Raw genomic sequence first — 19,212 nt, forward strand, 5'->3', positions numbered from 1 at the left:
CCGGAAGGGGCGGAGAGGGCGCCCGTGCCGCGGGGACCGTGACCCCCACACCTGGGCCACGCGACCAGTGATGAGCCACGGTAACAGCGGGGGCCCTGTTAGCGTGACGCGAGGAGGGCGCTTGCCTCTGCGCTCTTCCTCCCAAACCTCCTCCCCAGCCTCCTCGGGAGAAACACGTCGGACAAATCCCAGAACCCCTGTCCGTACCCCTCAAGGCCATCAAGGGCACCAAAACCAGGTGGTCTGAGAGGAGGTTAGAGCCATGGGGACCCGAAGGAGATGTGACCACTAAGTGTCATGTGGTGTCCAGATGAGACCCTGAACAGAGAAAAGACATTAGGTGAAATTGAGGGGATCTAAATAAGCATGGACCTCAGTTAATAATAATGTAAAGCAGGAAGAAAAGAAAGGACAGTGGACGTTTTAGGAGCTGGTGGAATTGGGTGTATCCGAGAGCCAAGTCCACATCCAGTGCAATGTCAGGAAGAAGCTGGGAGCACCTCCCCACCCACCCGAGACCCCTCCTCACCCGCGGGATCTTCCTCCGTCCTGTCTCCCGTAGCAGGTTACGGAGCCCACTTCTCCCAGCAGCCTCCTCGGGGTACGCAGTCCTCACATGGGCCACTGGCCTGCTCCCCTCCCACCAGGCTCAAAACCTGCTGGGTGCCCAGCCACATCACTGCCCCAAACAGTGTGTGGACTTGTGCCGGCAGAGCGGCTACCCTGAAGCCCTGAGAAGGACCACCCTCCGGGCACCACGTCACGGAGGGACAGCCATCGCAGGCGTCCAGCGACTTCTGGGTGGCGTGGTCACCAGGGCTGAGACCGCCGGGTGCCAGGGAGCGCAGGTCTTGGGCCCCACCTGTGCCCAGCATCAGCTTCCACTGTTGGTGGATGTTTACTAAAGGCACACGTGCTGGGGTTGTGCATGTGCATGCCCCCGTGCACACGCGTCACACGTGCACATACAAGCACTCACATGCACATGTACACATACACAAGCGCACGGGCATCACACGTGCACACACACGCACTCACGTGGACACGTACATGCATACCCGTGCACACACGTCACACTGCATATACATGCTCTCACACGCACATGTACACATACACCCGTGCACATTTGTCACACATGCACACATACACAAGTGCACAGGCATCACAGTGCACATACACGCACTCACATGCACATGTACACACACGTCACACTGCATATGCATGCACTCACATGCACAGTACACATACGCCCGTGCACATGCATCATACGTGCACATACATGCACTCACGTGCACACGTACATGCATACCCGTGCACACATCACACGTGCATACACGCATTCACATGCACATGTACACACACACCTGTGCACACACGTCACACTGCATATACATGCACTCACATGCACAGTACACATACACCCGTGCACATGCATCATACGTGCACATACACGCACTCACGTGGACACGTACATGCATACCCGTGCACACACATCACACGTGCATACACACACATGCACAGTACACATACACCCGTGCACAGTCACACGTGCATACACACACGCCACGCACATGTACACATACACCCGTGCACACACGTCATATGTGCACATGCACGCACTCACGTGCACACGTACACCCACACCCGTGCACGTGCGTCACACCGCACATACACGCACACACACGCATGCACGTGCACACACATGCCTCGGGAGAGAAAGCACCTTTTCCAGTTCCTGTACTTCCCAGTCAAACATCATTCACAATCCCTAAAAACAATTTTTTTTAAAGGTATAAAGTCAGAGCTTCACAAAGCAAATGTGTTCTCGGGTGAATCCGACTTTTTTTTGACGTTACTGAAAAAGGGAAAGAATGTCTTTCCGGCCAGTTCCCCCCAGCCGAGCTATCTGACGGTCACACCTTGGGGGACGGTCACTTGTCCCCACTGCCGCAGACACTGCGCTCAGGGCTCTCCCGGGGTGTCCCCGCCTGCCACCCTCTGTGAGGCAGGGACGCTCACTCCACTTTACAACTAAGGAGGTTCCACCAAAGGGGGGTGGGTCAAGTGGATGAAATGACACAGCAAGGCTAGTCAGCAGGCACTCCAGCCCAAGCCCCCCAGATACTGAGTCGCCTTCCCCAAGTCGCTGCCGTTGATGGAGCCCCAGCTCCACGCTGGGGCCCAGTGACTCGGGGGGAGGCATACCCTGGGGGCCTCCGACACCCTCCCCACCTGCATGCTGACTGCCGGGGGCCTTGCCGAGCGCAGGGCTGACCAACCGGGGCCCTGCCTCCTTCCACGGCCAACTTCAGGAGCAAAGGGCCCTAGAGGGAGGCCGACTTGGAGCCTGTGGGTCATTCGATGGCGTAAAACAGTCATAAAACTGCAGCCAATTCCACAGAGGCCGTTTGAGGATCTGGAGGTCAGGGTCCAGCGTCTCTGACAGGGAGACCCACACTGTCTCCTGGGGCTGCCTTGGCCCTTATTCCACACCTAGAAAGAGTCGGTTTTACCTGCAGGGCTCCTGGGAAGGAATTCTTGCATGTGGATTAGGAGGATTCTGTTGGGGGTCCCCGTACCTCCTGGAGGAACAGGCGGGTGAAGCCGAGGGAGGAGGGTGGGCGGGGCCCTGGGGACCCGCCCGGCTCTCCTCCCTGCGACCGAGGCCAGCAGCCCTGGGCCCCTGAGATGAGCAGCCAGGAGACTCCCTCTGGGCCTCAGGGCTCTTCCAGCGGAAAGGACCAGGTGGAGTAAAGCGGGGGGCGCCGCTCTTGTCTTGGGCAGTGAGCGTCTGCCTGATAGAAGCCGGAACAGCCAAGCCGAACACAGGAAGGACGGAGGCTCCGGGCTGCCCGGCCCTGGAAGGCCGGGACAAGACCTCGGCGGGTCTGCCTCTCCAGCCACCGGGGACTCTAGCTCTAGATGCACCTTTCCTTGCCCGGGCTCTGGGTCCTCACGCCCCCAAACCAGCTGCCTTCCAGACCCTCCTGCTGGGGGAGGGGCAGTGAGCTCAAGGTCAATGCACGGGAGGGGAGGGAAGGTCGACCTTTCTCTAGGACCCAGAGAGGAAGGACGGGGCCCAACAGCATCCAGAGCAGGCACACCGTGTGCAGGGTCTACACTGCACACCCAGCAACTCTGCCCCGTTCTGACAGTGCCGGCCAAAGGGTCCCGCTTCGAGAAGAGGAAAAGATCGGGCCAAGCGCTAAGGGAACGGGGAAGGGGTGCGACATAATGAGGGCAGGCGGGGTGGGGCGCGGAGGAGGGCTGGCCCGGCCTCATTACACAAAGGCGAGAACCACCCCCGGTCCCATCAGCCACAGCGGGAGCAGATTCTGCCTCAAAACGTTCCAAACTCCTGCAGACACCACCCCGCCTCTTGCTCTTGGACACGAGAGCAAGTGCCCAGGGCTCACGCCCCTCGGGTGGGCTGCGGTCATGGCGCAGGGGCTCCGCATGAGCAGGGCCGGCGCAGAGCTCGGAGGTGAAACACGAGTCAGCTCCATCCCCTTCTCTCGGGAGGACAAAACCATCTCCAATCCACTGCCCACAGCAACCGGGCTCTGAGCCCCGGCTCACCTCGGCCAGAGGGAGACCTCGCCGGAGATGAAGCTGCCGGACGTCTGCGGGACAGGGTTGCTGGCACAGCAGGCGGTGCTGATTCAACCAGGAGGTCGGGTTCAGAAATGACAAAGCGGTTCTCTTAAGACACCAGCCTAGCGGCCTGTGAAAAGGGGGAACCATGGTTGTTTCCAGCAGCCAGATTACAACATAACCCCCCTCAAAACTTCCCACGCAGGACACCTCGAGGCCACCAGGAAATGCCCGGCCAGGAGCTGCTGTTGAGAGGAAGGTTTCTGAGGACACTCGGGTGAAAGTCTGCAGCGATGGCTCCTGGGCCAGGCTCAGCAGGTTAACCCACGGCTGTCCGTGGCCTCCCAGCCACAGAGCAGCTGCATCTGAACAAAGGGAAAGAAGGAATGTTTGAGGTCCCAGCTCGAACCCGCATCCAGCAGAGGATCCCCTCCTTCTCCGCTGGCTAGCTCACTAAAGCAGCTGAAGCTTCCCCAGAACTGACCCGGTTCCCTGGTCGGGAACTGGGCCCACGGGCGACCACGGCTGGAAACCCGTGAGCAGGCTCAGACCCCAGGACCAGTCTCCCTGGCGAGAGCCCAGGCTGGCACCCAAAGTCCACTTGGGACAGAGCCCAGAGTGAAGCCTACGTTTTAGGGCAGCAATGAGGGTGCAACGCTTACGTGCTGTTGATGGAGAAGGTGCCATCCTGGGCCATCCTCCAAACACGGGGTCTCTCGAGGGCGCGAGCCGGGGGTGCTCAGAGCAGATGGGCAAGAGAATCAGACTATTCGGGAGGAAAGGGCTGTGGGAACTCAGCCACCCCTGCCTTCAAGTACAAAGACAGAAATAATTTCCTGGGTCTCCCAGACGTCTCACTAGCAAAGACACACTTTGTGGAAAAATAAATACAACTTCCACCCACTAAATGGGAAACTAAGCCACGTCAATGAAAAGTAATCAGACTGACTCGTTTTCACTTTTGAACGGGCTACAGGTGCAAAATGGAAGTTTTAGAGCTCGAGATCTGCTTCAGTAACAGGGCATCGCAATCGAGGCCTCCCCAGTCACACACAGGGGCCTCTGCTGGTGTTTCCATCACACAGATGGGGCTCGTTTGCTTACCCGGCGGACGTGCACCACCCGGGAGCAGAGGCAGGGCTAGAGGCCGCAGAATCAGAGATCATGCGCTCTCCGCAGAAACACTGAACACCTCCCCCCAAACACTACTGCTCATGAAACAGTGTTCACCAGCCTCTGCCCCACTTTGTTTCCTGTCAAGGACTGGATGCTTGTGTCTCCCAACATCCATATGTTGAAGTCCTAACCCCCAGATGGGATGGTGTCTGGAGGTGGGGCCTTTGGGAGGTAATCAGGTTTGGATGAAGCCTTGAGGGTGGGGCCCCCGTGACGGGATTAGTGCCCTTGTAAGGAAAGAGTCACCAGAGCTCTCTCTCCCTCCAGTACGTGAGGACACGTGCAGAAAGGTGGCCATCTACAAGCCAGGAGAGTGCCCTCACCAGAAACTGAGTCGGCTGGCGCCTCAATCTAGCTTCCAGCCCCCAGGACTGAGAAGTAAAGGCCTGCGGTGTTTCCTTACGGCTGCCAAGCAGGCTGAGACACCCCTTTCCCAACAGAGAGCCCCAAGCCTGACCTACTTGTTTTCCATTACATTTCTAAGAAAACAAAACTGTTGTCTCATGGCTTCCCTGTCTTGGCATCTCCTAAGAACAAGGCCACACCCCACCCCCGGAAAAGAGGTTTCCTATTCAGCAACTGCCCGGGCGACCCACACGGAGGTCAACAGAGACAGAGCTTTTAGTTTTGCTTCTATTATTGGAACTCGTGTCTTCAAGACAACTAGGCAGATGGGCCAATCTAAATACCTGGAATTTGTAGGATTCGACGCAGCTTTTAAAGATAGAGAGACGCGCCTTAAGCTCACAGCCATCACTCGAGCGCCCCCAGCAAGGAGCCCATGGGAGCGCAAACAAAGTCTAAATCAAAGTTCTTCTCAAAATCCTTTTTAATAATACGTGTGGCTCACAAGGCTGCAACCGATATAAAGACACTGATTCCTGATTTTGTATAAATTAACATTTATCGAGAATCACTACGATGCATCAGGGTACAAGTACCGAACGGTAGGACCAAAGATAAATCACAGCGAGCAGAAACGTTTGAAAGTCACACAGGTGCCGAGACAGCCGAGCACCTTCCGTCAGAGGCCAGGCGAGAGGACGGGGCAGCCAGGGGACGGCGGTCTCCGGGAGCCTGGCTCCGCAGGGGGCTCCTCTGGACGGCCCGTCCACTCCCCACCTCCCAGGGCAGCGACGTACGTGGGGCACCAGTCACGGGGACCTGCGCTACCGGCTGGCACGTCCACCCGGTCTCCTCCGCCGAGCGCAGTTCCACAAAGTGACCCCCGACCTGCTCCGCTGACCGTCCGCGCACCCGGGGGCCGGGCCTGGGCGCGTCAGGCGCAGCACGCAGGTCTGGTCCGTGCGGGCGGCCTGGAGCTGGCGATGTCCACGGTCTGCGGCGGCCCCTGGGCCCTCTGCCGCAGGATCACAGGCACCACCGTGTCGAACAGGGTTTCAAACAGCAGATCTACGTTGTGCCCGGTCTTGGCGCTGGTCTCGAAGCACATCTGCTCCGCAGCCGGCACGTCCTTCTCGTCCAGCATCTTGTACTTGAGGATCTTTTTGTAAAAGGCCACCGCGTCCTCCGGCTGCACCTGCTTCGGCAGCCTGGGGGCCGCACAGCCGCCGCCGCCAGCCGGCCCGGGGCCGTGCCCCCCCTCCTGGCCGCCCTCTCCGGGCCCCTCCTCACTCAGGTCCACCTTGTTTCCCACGACGGCGAAGAGGCAGTCGGCGCTGGCCGTGTCCGTCAGGCCCAGGAACCTGTCCTCCAGCTCCAGCAGGCTCTGGGCCTGGTTCACGTCGTAGGTGAGGATGACGGCGGCCGCCCCCCGGCAGTACATGGAGCCCAGGCCATGGAACTGCTCGCGCCCTGGGGGCGAGGGGGGAGAAAGATACAGTTACCTCTCCTCTCTGGAAGTGCCCCCCGACTCTGCCGCCAGGACCCCCGGGAGGGACCACGGAATCGTGACCCCAAGCGTAGGTGTGGCTGGGGCTGAACGGGATGGAGACCCTGCTGTGCAGCAAGACGGGGTGATGGCCAGTCCCCGCGGCCAGCAGGTCCGACACAGCCCCGTCCGCCCACCGCGGTGAACCCACGAGACCGGGGAAGACAGCCGGGCCCTGCTTTCCTCCTAATGGGCGGGGGTGTGGCTTGCTCCTATCTCTGCGCCTTACCCGGGGCTGTTTACACGCGACGCTCCCGCCAAGGGTCTTGCTCCTCCATGACACGCTCTGCACCGCCTCCCAGCGTGGCAGTCGTGCTGACGTGGCACCAAGCAGGTCTGCGTTCCCGGGGGGCGCAGAGCCCCCCGAGCCCAAGGCCCCGCCCCACCCCCAGGCTGCGGACCTCCTGGAGGAGGACTCAGAAGCGGGTGTGTCGGAACAGAGGACACGCACACTGAGGAAATGCCCCCTCTCGGAGGGAAGACAGGGCAACTTCACTCTCAAGCCAAGCTGGGGGCCGCTGTGCACGCCACACGGCGAAGCAGGTGCGGACATCCCGCCACCGAGGGCCGGCCCCACCCCTGAAGCCTGGGCCCCTACCTGCCCAGAGTGGGGAAGTGACACCGGATGCAGACGGCCCCGGGCCCCTCAGACCTCCTCCCCCGTCCTCCTCCCTCCCTCCCTGCCCGTGGGCGCCAACCAGGGCTGCACAGGCCCCAGGTGACAGCCCCGATGGGGACAGAGAGCAACGCCCTGGAGAAGGTTCAAGAGGGATCCGACAGCTGGACACAGTCCTGAGCCCAGCCCAGGGCTGCTCCCCGCCTCAGAGCCTGGGCTGGGCGGCTGGGAATGGACACTTCACCCAGGGCGGCTGAGGCCTTCCTTGCCTTTTCAGTTTTAAGGGGAAATGGGTGTTTTCTAAGTTGGACAAGTCACAGCGAGAACACAGCACAAATCTCCCTTGGGCCGACCTCCGCCTCTCCGGTCCTCGGGGCAGCGGGCGGGCGCCTCCCAGGGCTTCTGCCAACTGTGACTTGCCGGGGGTCCCTGGCCGCCTTCCGGGTCCCCCTCCTGGCCTGGCCTGTCCCTCGTCCCGCTGAGCCCCGACGCAGACGCTCAGGACAACCCCAAGTGCAGGTCTCGGTCGTGCAGCCGACAGACACCTGTCTGCACCAGGGAGGACAGGACCTGTGGCTTTACTCGCCCCCCGCCCCCCGGCCCCGTGCTCCGCGCCACTAAACGCGCTGAGTAAGTGAAGCCGCAAATCATCCCCTCCATTTGTTTTTGTTTCTTTAAAAAAAAAAAAAAAAGACAACGCGGTTTTTCTCTCATGTGAGATTTCTTGGTTTGTTTCGTAACAATTTGGTCTCATCTGCTAGGTGGTAGGAGCCCCAATCATGTCAGAGGCTGAATTTACACCCTGCACCCATCTCAACTCCCACCTTTACTCTGAAGTGCAGACCCAGGGGAAGACACTGGGGGAGGGGAAGAGAGGGGGAGGGGGACCGAGGGAGGGAGGGAGAACCTTGCCGGCTTAGAGCCCCAAAGAACTGAAATTTCGTCACACTTGAATACCCTTATTCCTTCGTATCAAATCATCAGAAGCCCTGTATGTAAAAGGCCCAGATCACAGTAAGCGGCAAGGCCAGCGCCCCTCACCTTGGGGTCTCCGGAGGCCAAGTGTGACCACGTTTGTTCCCAGGTTTTCCCCGGTGGCCCCCTCGGTTTCCCTTCTTCCTCGTTCACGATGGGAAGATGGTTCACTGACTCCACGGAGGGAAGTTCATAAATGCAAAACGGGGCCCCTCCGGAAGCCGTCCCAGGCCCCGGGATCAACCGCACCTCCTACGGCTGCCGTCCGGGTTCACGGCCTCCATGGGCGGACGGGAAACCCCCTGGACCGGGGTGTGGAACAGAGAAGAGCAAAGCTGACTCCATACTGGATCTACTCCTTTGGCGCCAACCCTGGCTCTGCTGCCTGTGCTGAGTCCTGCTGGCTCTGCCCCTTTGTAAAAGAATGTTGCCTAGAGCCTGAAATATGCCGGAGAGCCCATTCTCCAGGCTCTGACCTTTAAAGGTATAACTCGTTGCCATTCATATAGAGATAAAAAGTTGCAGAACCGAAAAATAACAACTGTCTTGTTGGAGATTTATAGGAACGTTGTGCCCTGACCTGTGGACAGCTGCGAGAACCAAGGATACAGGCACCAAGGACGTGCAACAACCAGCCACACCCCCCTGCCCTTTCAGTAGAGAAGAAGCCTGGATTCTGTCAGTAACTGGGAAAGAGGGGTCTTTGGGACCGCCAGTCCACCACCTTCTCGGTCCGCTGGAATTGCAAAGAAAGTGGCTATTCTTTGCCCCAAAAACTTGTCTCTCAATTTACTGGCATGTTGTGCAGCGAACAGTACGAGGTTGGACTCCGTAACAGGTAGGCCTCTCTGGGAGGGTCCCCCCCTCCACGGAGGAGCCCAGGATTGACGTCCCCTGAAGCGCACCTGCCCACGCTCACTGGTCCTTGCAGACCTAATCAATCACCCTGACACGCCTCTCCCTAACTGGAACCCGGACTCCCGAAGAACCGGGCCCGGACTTTGCTTTCACTCCTTTGTGGGGTGCGTGTGGGGCAGCCCCCCCCAGACAATCATTGCGCCTTGAGCCTCCGTGCTCCGTGCCACCCACCCTCCAAAGCACCGCAGCCTCCCGGTGCCCGCGGGACCGCATCTCCTCCCTGAAGGACGAGGCGGGTGGGGCAGGTGGGCAGGCAAAGCACCAGGGAGGACAGGGTCGGGGTGGGACGGTCTGCCCGTCCCGGACGCAGATGCGAAGACCCCCGTGTCAATGACGGCAGAGGACTGAGAGTGGCCTAGTCCTTACGTGCCTGCCCAATGTGACCATCTGAGGCCACACTCCCCAGGCAACACCAGCGCTTCATCCCTGACATCCTGCACCTGAGCCCCGGCCCAGGGCTCCTTCTCCATCAGGCAAAGCACCAAACCCCCGGCTCAGCCCACCAGCAGCCCCCAGCCAAGCTGCCCCAAGATTCCCCCCAGACTGCCTCTGACGAAAGGCTGTTCCTCTGCTGTAGTCTCTCGTCTGGGCTACAGAGCCCCCCGTTGACTACAGTGTGGACAGAGCCCAGGAGTCCATGACCTTGAACGGGGAAAGGTGTAATCTCTGGTCTCACCGTCCTCTAACTGAAAGTTAGCATTTCCTTCCATAGAGACATTGCAACAGACCAGAAACGACTTCAGGAAGCAATCTCTGCCGTGTCGCCGACAGAAATAACAGAGGCTTTCAATCCACACTGCAGCTGTGTACGTTTATCGTCAGCTCAAAATCTCAACGGCTATTAGACCTGCCAGGAAAGAAAACCTGGTTTCCTGGGAAAACTTGGTGTTTTACTGCATGCGTTTACATACAGTATTCAGAGAAAGGGTCACAGGCTGGTGCCTCTCGGATACAAGGGGATCCACGGCACAAAAGAAATGAAGAAGCCCTGGTCCAGGGGTCTTTGGAGCTCGGACTGAAGGCATGACACCTCCACACAGCTACTTACATAAAATATAGTGATCTTTGCCATTAAACCAGGTTTCAGCCAAATGGCCAAGAAACACAGCGGAGTTCCACCCCAATCGTTCTGAAACGGCGACACTCTGGCCTCACCCGGGGGCAGGCCGCTGCCAACGTGCCAGCCCTGGAGAGAGCGGCCTGCAGAGCAGGAGGCCGCGTCCAGGAGAAGGGCCGCAAGGGGTACACCTGACAGTTGTCAACCCCCTCGCTCGGAGCAGGCCCCCAAGCCAGGACCTGCTTCTCCAGCGAAGCCCCAAGTGTCCCCCAGGCGATGTGACGGGGAGGCAAGCTGGAGGGAGAGGGTGACGCCCCAGCCAGGAGTGGCAGGAGCTGGAGGTGCGCGTCCTGTGGTCCCGCAGTGATCCCGGAGAGTAGAGCCGCTTCCCGGAAAGCCAGTTCACAGCCGCTGGGCTCCTGGCCCCGCTCTGCTGGGAAGGGCAGCCTGCCTACCCTCGGGGTACTCTGGAGTTCGGCACCCGAACAGCCACATTCCCTCCTTCTGCAGACCAACAGCAGGTCAGCCCTCTGACTAATAATTTAATTATCAAAGTTTCAAGTCAAATTACACTGTGCGCTTTACGGGCAGAAGCTAAACAACATTCTCCCGTCCCTCCGTGGACCCCCATGGGAGATGCAGATCAAGGCGTCTTCCAAAACTGGCAATAGGAAACTTTAGTCAAGAAGCAAAGAAGAAAAAGAAATGCTTCCCCATCATTACCACTGAGCTGGGACTCTTCCTTTCACGCAGGCTCATCTCATAGACAGCGAGCCCGGCAGCAAGAGGTTTTTCCAACAGCTAAAAATGCCGTCAGCTCCCACCCGCCAGATTTCACAGGAGGGTGACAGAGTGGCATGCCAGCCGTCCAGGGAGAATCGCTTCCAGGTCTGTTACATAGTTCTCTGAGGACAACAGGCAACTGTTAATGCCTAGGCCTAAAATAGCTTTCCTTTCCAGATAAAAAGTCTGGTTTGCCTTTAAAAAACCAAAAAAGTAAATAATAACAATACCAAAAGAGAAAGCAGAATAACTAAAGGAAGTAGGAACTAAAGCATCCCAAAAGCCAGCCTGAAAAGAGGTGGACAAGAGCTGCTGATCGAATCCCACGGTCTGTTACCTACCCGTCAACCAGCGTAAACAAATCAAATGCCATTACTCCAGCTAAAGAATTTACAATTATGCAGTTTTCATGCTTGAAATTCTTTATATATATATATATATATATATATATATACCACATTTATGTATTTTATTATTTTATTTTGGCTGCATTGGGTCTTCACTGCTGTGCACAGGTTCCTCTGGTTGCGGCGAGCGGGGGCTACTCTTTGTTGTGATGCGCGGGCTTCTCATTGCGGTGGCTTCTCTTGTTGCAGAGCATGGGCTCTAGGTGCATGCAGGCGTCAGTAGTTGTGGCACATGGGCTCAGCAGTTGTGGCTCACGGGCTCTAGAGAGCAGGCTCAGAGGTTGTGGCGCACGGGCTTAGTTGCTCCGCGGCATGTGGGATCTTCCCGGACCAGGGCTCGAACCCGTGTCCCCTGCATTGGCAGGTGGATTCTTAACCACTGCCCCACCAGGGAAGCCCCCCATGCTTGAAATTCTTAAATATGATTTTGGATGTAATCTGGAGCTTTTAGGCTACTTTCAAATGAGCGGAGTACCCATAATAAGACAGGCTAGTCCGACAGGGAACACAGGTTCTGAATTTAGTCCTAACTGCGTTTAAGTGAGAGCCTGGTATTTCTGGCATCACAGAGGTGGTAAAGACTAAGCGGGGAGGTGGTGAGACAAGGCCGCTGCGGTTGGCTCTGGGCGTATTTGAACCCAAGGCTGCCAAGTAAGTTTTCCAGTAGTCTGTGAATGTGCACTGAGCCGGAAGTCAGGCCCCTGCTGGTAGCCCACTGTAATGTCAGCTCCTGGACCCCTCAGAGCGATGGCTTCCTCATCGGTGATGGGCTTGAACTGGGATGCTCACAGGTTCCCTTCCACGTACTCAAATCGGGTATTTCCCTCTCTCTCTCCCCCTCTCCCTCCCTCCCTCCCTCCCTCCCTCTCTCTCTCCCCCGCCTCCCCGCTTCTTTCCCCAACCTGGGTCCGTAAGCACCAATTCCAAAGCTGAAGCTCTAGGAATTCTGGCAGTTTCCTTTACTTTGTGGTCCAATTCTGGGGATGCCAGGGCACCGGGCTAACCCTGCACCAGCCCTGAGGGGGCAATAAGAAAAATCACAAGTTGTTTCAAGTTTAACCAGCACAGCTGAGGGTCAGGCTGCCAGGCTTGGCGTACGTGGCCCCTGCCGTACAGCCTGCCATGGCGTTGGAGACAGAGGTCGGAGAGAGGGGCCCGGCCTCCTTCACCTCCAGGAAGCGGCCTGGGCTCCCTGGCCGTGGGCGGACAGCAGGGCTGCAGGACGGGTGGACGCGGGACTGCCCAGGGGCTCTGGCCTGTCTGTGACGCAAATCAAGGGGGGACTGTCTCACTTAGGTGTATCCTCGTTGTTGCATATTACAGAACTTCCTTCTACTTTTCAAGCTGAATAATATTCCACTGTATGCATATACCACATTTTCTTATCTAGTCATCTGTCAAAGGACATGTAAGTTGCTTCCATTCGTGGCTACTGTGAATAAAGCTGCAAGGAACTTGGAGGTGCTAACAAGTCAGTCGCAGGACAAATACTGCACGACTCCACTTCTAGGAAGCATTTTACATAGTCAGATTCATAGAACTGAACAGCAGAATGGTGGTTGCCAGGGTCTGTGGGGAGGGGAAATGGGGAGTCACTTATCCACGGGCGTAAAGTTTCACCAGCACGATGCAAAACTTCTAGAGATGAACTGTGCAAATGCAACCCGGTAGCTGAGGTCAGCTACAGTGCAACGTGCACTTAACAGCGTGTAAGAGGGTAGCTTAAGTGTTCTTACCACAAATAAAATTAACAAACAAGAAGTGACATGTTAAGCCTGGTGTCGCCAACACAGTTCAGAGGTGGACGTGAGTTATCCTGGTGGTTAAGGAGAAACACAGAATCTGTTAACAGTGCCACCAGCATCCCATCAGACACATCCTAGAACGAACTCCTGATCTGCAGCAAAACGGGCTGGACGTGGATGGGTGAGTCCAGAGCAGCTGGAGAGGGAGGCCAGCTGGCCACAGTGGACGGGGTCCCGGGGGAGGACCTAACAGGTTTGCCGGAGCCCCAAGTCAGGTCTTCAGAATCACAGATCAAGAAGTGCACTGTCCATTCCCCCAGAGAGCTGATTCCATTCTCTGGGAACCCAGGATACCAATGGGGTGGTCTACTACAGGGGATGAGAGATTAATCTCCATCATCCCTTCCCCGCCCAGGTACAGGAGAAACTGGACTCATGACCCGAAGAAAGCTGGCTCGGCGTGGTAACAGATAACAAGTCCTCGGCGTTCAGCAAACTCACGCGGTCTCCCCAGCGACCACACTAAGTGGGCCTTCCCCTGCCCCCATTTCACAGAGGGAGAAACCAAGGCACAGAAAGCACAGGATGTGGCCCACAGAAGCAGGAAGGTGGAGCCCAGAGCCAGGACATGGTCCCGGGGACCAGGCCGTCTGAGGTCTAACCGCCTACAAAGAGCCCGACTCCCAGCCCGACTGTCTGCATTCACCCTCTCCGTGTGCCCTGGGGGCAGGTCCTTAACTCCCCGGGCCTGAGTTTCCCATCACCAAAATGTGGACAGTACCCACCCAAAGGAGCTTGTGAAACGGAGTTCATTCACTCAACGGGCTGGAACCGTGCCTGGCTCGTGGGAAGCCCTCCGTGAGTGCTGGTTAATTAAACCGTGACTCAGATCCCTCCCAAACCTCAGGGGCGGCTCCACCATCCCAGGACCGCCCCCGTCTGAGCTCCTCATCCGCACATTTACTGCCTCCTGGGGCCCGCTGGTCACCCTTTCTGCTGACCAATCTCCTACACCTTCCGTATGTGTATGAGGCTTGCTTTCCGAGGACGACCTTCTCCCCACTTCTGGGGGACACTCTGTCATGTGGCTGCCACCCACTGTGTGACTGGAACTGAAAAGCAGCCCAGGGCAGGAGGACAGAGGTCAGTGGCCACAATCACCCCAACCTGCTGCTGGACAATGAAGATCAAGTGCCTGATTGCACTCTCTTTGGTGCTCCAGCGTCCTCTGGCCAGACAACGACCAGCATTTCACCCCGAGCGCCGCGTCCTTTCGGCGTAAATAGTTTTAAATATCCCAGTGGGTGGTACAGTCACCAGAAACCATGTTACAACACTGGCCGCACATTTTAAACAGGGGAGGGGCGGCTTTTTAAAAACAGTGACGCTCGGACCCCCTACCCCAGAGCACAGGATCGAGGATCTGGGGGGGCAGGGGTGTGGGTGTCCAATCCCTTCAAAGGTCCCCCCGGAGAACGAGATGTGCAGCCTCTGAGCGGAAGTGGGGAGGTAAGAGGCAGTCGTTCAGGGTGAGAATCAGAACCACCCTATTCCAGGCCAGCTGAAGAGTGAGGCCTACCAGGAAATGTAAGTGCAGACAGTGAAAGAAAGAGGAACTCTAAAAACGCCCACAGAAATATCGACGTGGCAACATGAAGATAAAAAACCCAGATCCAGGGCTTCCCTGGTGGCGCAGTGGTTGAGAGTCCGCCTGCCGATGCAGGGGACGCGGGTTCGTGCCCCGGTCCGGGAGGATCCCACGTGCCGCGGAGCGGCTGGGCCCGTGAGCCATGGACGCTGAGCCTGCGCGTCCGGAGCCTGCGCTCCGCAACGGGAGAGGCCACAGCGGTGAGAGGCCCGCGTACCGCAAAAAAGAAAAAGAAACAAAAAACCCAGATCCACAGACAGAGAGGGGAGCAAATAGAAACTGCAGGGCTACCTCAGAGATGGGCCCCAGCACAGCCCAGAGAAGCTCAGCCCAGAATGAGCTGTGACGCCCTTCCCTTCTGAGAGATGCTTAAAACATGAAATAAAGTCCTTTTCTAAAGCTTCCAAGTTCCACCCGCAGCATTATAAATAATACTACCTGAAGGATGACTTTAGTTCTCTTGTGTTCAGTGCGACGCATTTTGACTACAGGCTACGGTCACAGGGAAGATCTGGAACATTCCACCTGCGTGTATGTGTCTCTACACTGATAGTGAACCTGGTGAGAGAACAGCCGTGGAAACAGCTGCCCCCCAGGAACGTTCACAAAGAACAGATGCTTAGAGCTCTTTTCATGCAGTCAGAAGACGGGTCCACGTGTCTTCCCAGGGTGATAAAAGGGGTCGGCTGTGTGGAGCCACCGCTGGGCACAGCTGCCTCCACCTGTGTGTGCAAACTGAGGGGGCAACAGGGTGCGGACACTTCATCTGAGAAGCCACCCTCCACGCAGAGGCTCCAGGAAATGAGGGGGTGATCCACCACCGACCGTCGTGCCGTGCGTGATGCTTAATTTTATGTGTCGGCGTGGCCAGGCCGTGGAGCCCAGCTCTGTGGTCCGATGCAAGTCTAGATGTTGCCAGGAAGGTATTTTTTTAAGTGTGATTAACACCGGCAATCAATGACTTAGCAAAGCAGATCACCCGCCATAATGTCGGTGGGCCTCGTCCAATCAGTTGAAGGGCTTTAAGAGCAAAGACTGAGACTTCCTGGAGAAGAAGGAATTCTGCCCCCAGACTACAACCTGAGTTATAAAATACTGTGCCTGAGTTTCCAACCTTGCTGCCCTACAGGTTTTGGACTCAAGATGCAACAGCAACTCCTCCTGGGGTCTCCTGCCTGCCAGCCCACCCTGCAGATTTCAGACCTGCCAGCTCCACACTCCTGGAGCCAGTTCCTCTCTCCCTCCCCCAGTCTAAATCAATCTCCCTGTCTCTCCGTGTCAGTCTGTCTGTCCGTCTCTCTTTCTATATATATATATATACATATACATATACATATATATGAATACATATAGTGTATATATATAGTGTATATATATATAGTGTATATATACTGTATATGTATCTAGTGTATATATATATATAGCATATGTATCTAGTCTGCATATATTATATATGTATATAGTATATATATAGTATACGTATATAGTGTATATATATTGTATCTAGTGTATATCTATAGCATATGTATCTAGTCTGTATATATTATATACGTATATAGTATATATATAGTATACGTATATACTGCATATATATTGTATATGTTTCTAGTGTATATATATATGTATCTAGTCTGCATATATTATATATGTATATAGTATATATATATAGTATACATATACAGTGTATATATATATGTATCTAGTCTATATATATTATATATGTATATAGTATATGTATCTAGTGTATATCTATATAGTATATATATACTGTATATAAATGGAGATATATATATAGATATATATACACATCCTCTCGGTTCTGTGTCTCTGGAGAAGCCTCACTGACACACTTGTTTCTCTGAAAGGTGTCCCCCTGGGAATGTGCCTGCTGGCAACGGCCAGCAGGTGGGACTGTCTCAGCAGCCCGTCTCCCCTTGTCTCCAGGTGTCTCCACGGAGGCCCAATTCCCTCCGTAAAAAGGGACCGCCCCACTGCGCCCTGCAGGCAGCGGGCATTCCTCAGTGCCTCGAGCGGGGTCCGCTCCCCACCCCCGCCTCATGCACCCCTCGGGCACCCGGCACCACGGTCAGCCAGAGGCCACGCCTCTCAGCCGACCCGGCCGCTGGGTCCACGGACAGGGGGAAGTGGCCTGAAAGGGCTCTCCAGCAACTGCAAGTATCACTCTGACCCGAACTGGTCACTTCTTCATTACGGCTCCCTTGTCTGCCCTCCTCACTAGCCCGGCGGGTTCTCTTCCTAAGTCAGACCATAACAACGGAGAAGTCTCCCGCCGCACCCGTCCTGGGACGTCCCAGCTGGCTTCCAAATGGAGCGTGAACTCACAAACAGCCCAAACCCTCTCCTGCCAGGTTCTCAACGGCTAAACAGTAAACAGAGGAAACATATGATTTCCAAAACAGACACCGAGGGACACGTTTTATTGGGTGCGGGGCCGGCACAGCACGGGGAGCTGGAGAATGGAACGGGGACTTTCACGTCGATTTTTTCTTGGGTTTAAAATGATCTCCTCCCTCTTTCTCTATCTTTTTTTTTTTTTTTTTTTTTTTTGCTGTACGCGGGCCTCTCACTGTCGTGACCTCTCCCGTTGCGGAGCACAGGCTCCGGACGCGCAGGCCCAGCGGCCATGGCTCACGGGCCCAGCCGCTCCGCGGCACGCGGGATCCTCCCAGACCGGGGCACGAACCCGCGTCCCCTGCATCGGCAGGCGGAAGCGCAACCACTGCGTCACCAGGGAAGCCCTTTCTCTATCTTTTATTCTTGTTTTTTCTCCTATAAAAGAGATAATTTCTGGTTTTTTTTTAAGGATAGCTTTACTGCTTTGCCAGCAAAGGGGGACACAGCAGGCTCCTGCCTCAAAAAGCTATGTGTCCCTAAAAGAGGTAATTTCTAAAGTCTCCTATGCGTCTGCCGTGGGCTGAGTCGTGGTCCCAAAAGATACATCCGGAGCCTCATCCCCAGAGCCTGTGAATGGAGCCTTATCTGGAAATAGTAGTTACAGGTGTAATCAGGTTAAGACGAGGTCATTAGGTTGGAACCTAATCCAGTACAAACAGTGTCCCGATAAGAAGAGGAGAGACACACAAACACGTGAAGAGGAATAATGATGTGAGGACTATGCATCTACCAACCAGGAACCCCAGAAACCACCAGAAGCTGGGGGGTGGGGTAAGCTTTCCCACAGAGCACGGCCCTGCCCCCACCGTGATTTCAGACTTCCAGCCTCCAGCCCTACGGGACGATGCATTTCTGTTGCTTTCAGCCACCCAGCCTGTGGAGCTTTGTTACCACAGTCCCAGGAAACTCTTACCCCAGGAAGGTGTGAACCGGGCCGGCGGCCTCCCCATTCACAGGCACCGAAAGTCATGAATCGAACAAGAACAATGTCCACATGGAGGGACCTCGTCAAGCAGACAGGACAGAACCAGGAGCTATTCTGGCTCTTACAGCGAGTGCGCTGCGTGTGCTTAACTTTCCCAAGAGCTAACCCATCTACAGCACTCACTACATCCAAGCCCTTTACATGCATGGCTGTTTACTCCCTCCCATCCCCTGGCGGGGACTGTGGCCTCATTTCCACCCCCAGGCCTGATGCAAACGCTGACAGAGGAGCACAAAGGCCAGGGGCACACGGGCAGCAAATGGCAGAGGCGGGTCCTGAACCCCGGCCACCGGCTCCAGGGTCCAGGGTCCAGGTCCTGAGTGCAAGGCTGCACTGTCAGATCAAGTCCTACTCCGAGAAGGGTTAGCGGGACAAAACTGGGCTCGAGAAAGAATGGCAGTATTTCAAAGTCTAGATGAAATAACAGTGGGATGCTTTCTGCAATAGCTCTCTCATCAGAAATTGAGCAAACCCCAAAAGGCAAGATAAGTACTGACAGCGAGTGAAAAGCAGGAGTCCTCCGGTAGAAGCACACCCCACAGGGTGTGGACGCCCTGAAGGGATCCTTCTCAGATGGTGACAGTAACGCTGAGACAGGGCTGGAGGCTGCCCGGCACTTTCTCATCCACACGGGCTCAAAGCTTGGCCTCAGCCACCGGGCGGAACCACCCAGGGAGCAGGCCCTGCCCACTGCCCTGCCTGAGGGTCACCTACAGGAACCTCACGAAAACGCCATGCAGGCAGAGACTGATCCAACAGCCACCAGCTGGAGATGGAAGTCGAGAAGTTGAGAAGGAAAAAAATCCTACCCCACGATATTACTGGGGTATCTTTTCTGCCAGAAGGAAGACCTAAAACTTCAACACAGATTAATGAATGACACCGTCAAAGACGGTGATTAGATAACACTTTAAAGATAAACTTTTTTTTTTTTTTTTTTTTTGCGGTACGCGGGCCTCCCTCTGTTGTGGCCTCTCCCGTTGCGGAGCGCAGGCTCCGGAC

At 56.0% G+C, this 19,212-nt stretch overlaps 1 protein-coding gene across 1 annotated transcript in view; it reads right to left on the reverse strand.

The window, feature by feature from the left end:
* Window positions 1–6,035: 6,035 nt before the first annotated feature.
* The window catches only part of RAB20 (RAB20, member RAS oncogene family), a 33,005-nt gene continuing 19,828 nt past the window's right edge, over window positions 6,036–19,212 (reverse strand). The window contains exon 2 of the mRNA XM_007119114.2: window positions 6,036–6,585. Within this exon, the coding sequence (XP_007119176.1) occupies window positions 6,050–6,585 (536 nt within the window). The 3' untranslated portion in view covers window positions 6,036–6,049. The remainder of the gene's footprint in view (window positions 6,586–19,212) is intronic.

The sequence above is a fragment of the Physeter macrocephalus genome, chromosome 13 (assembly GCF_002837175.3).
Source record: "Physeter macrocephalus isolate SW-GA chromosome 13, ASM283717v5, whole genome shotgun sequence".
In the NCBI taxonomy this organism is placed as follows: Eukaryota; Metazoa; Chordata; class Mammalia; order Artiodactyla; family Physeteridae; genus Physeter; species Physeter macrocephalus.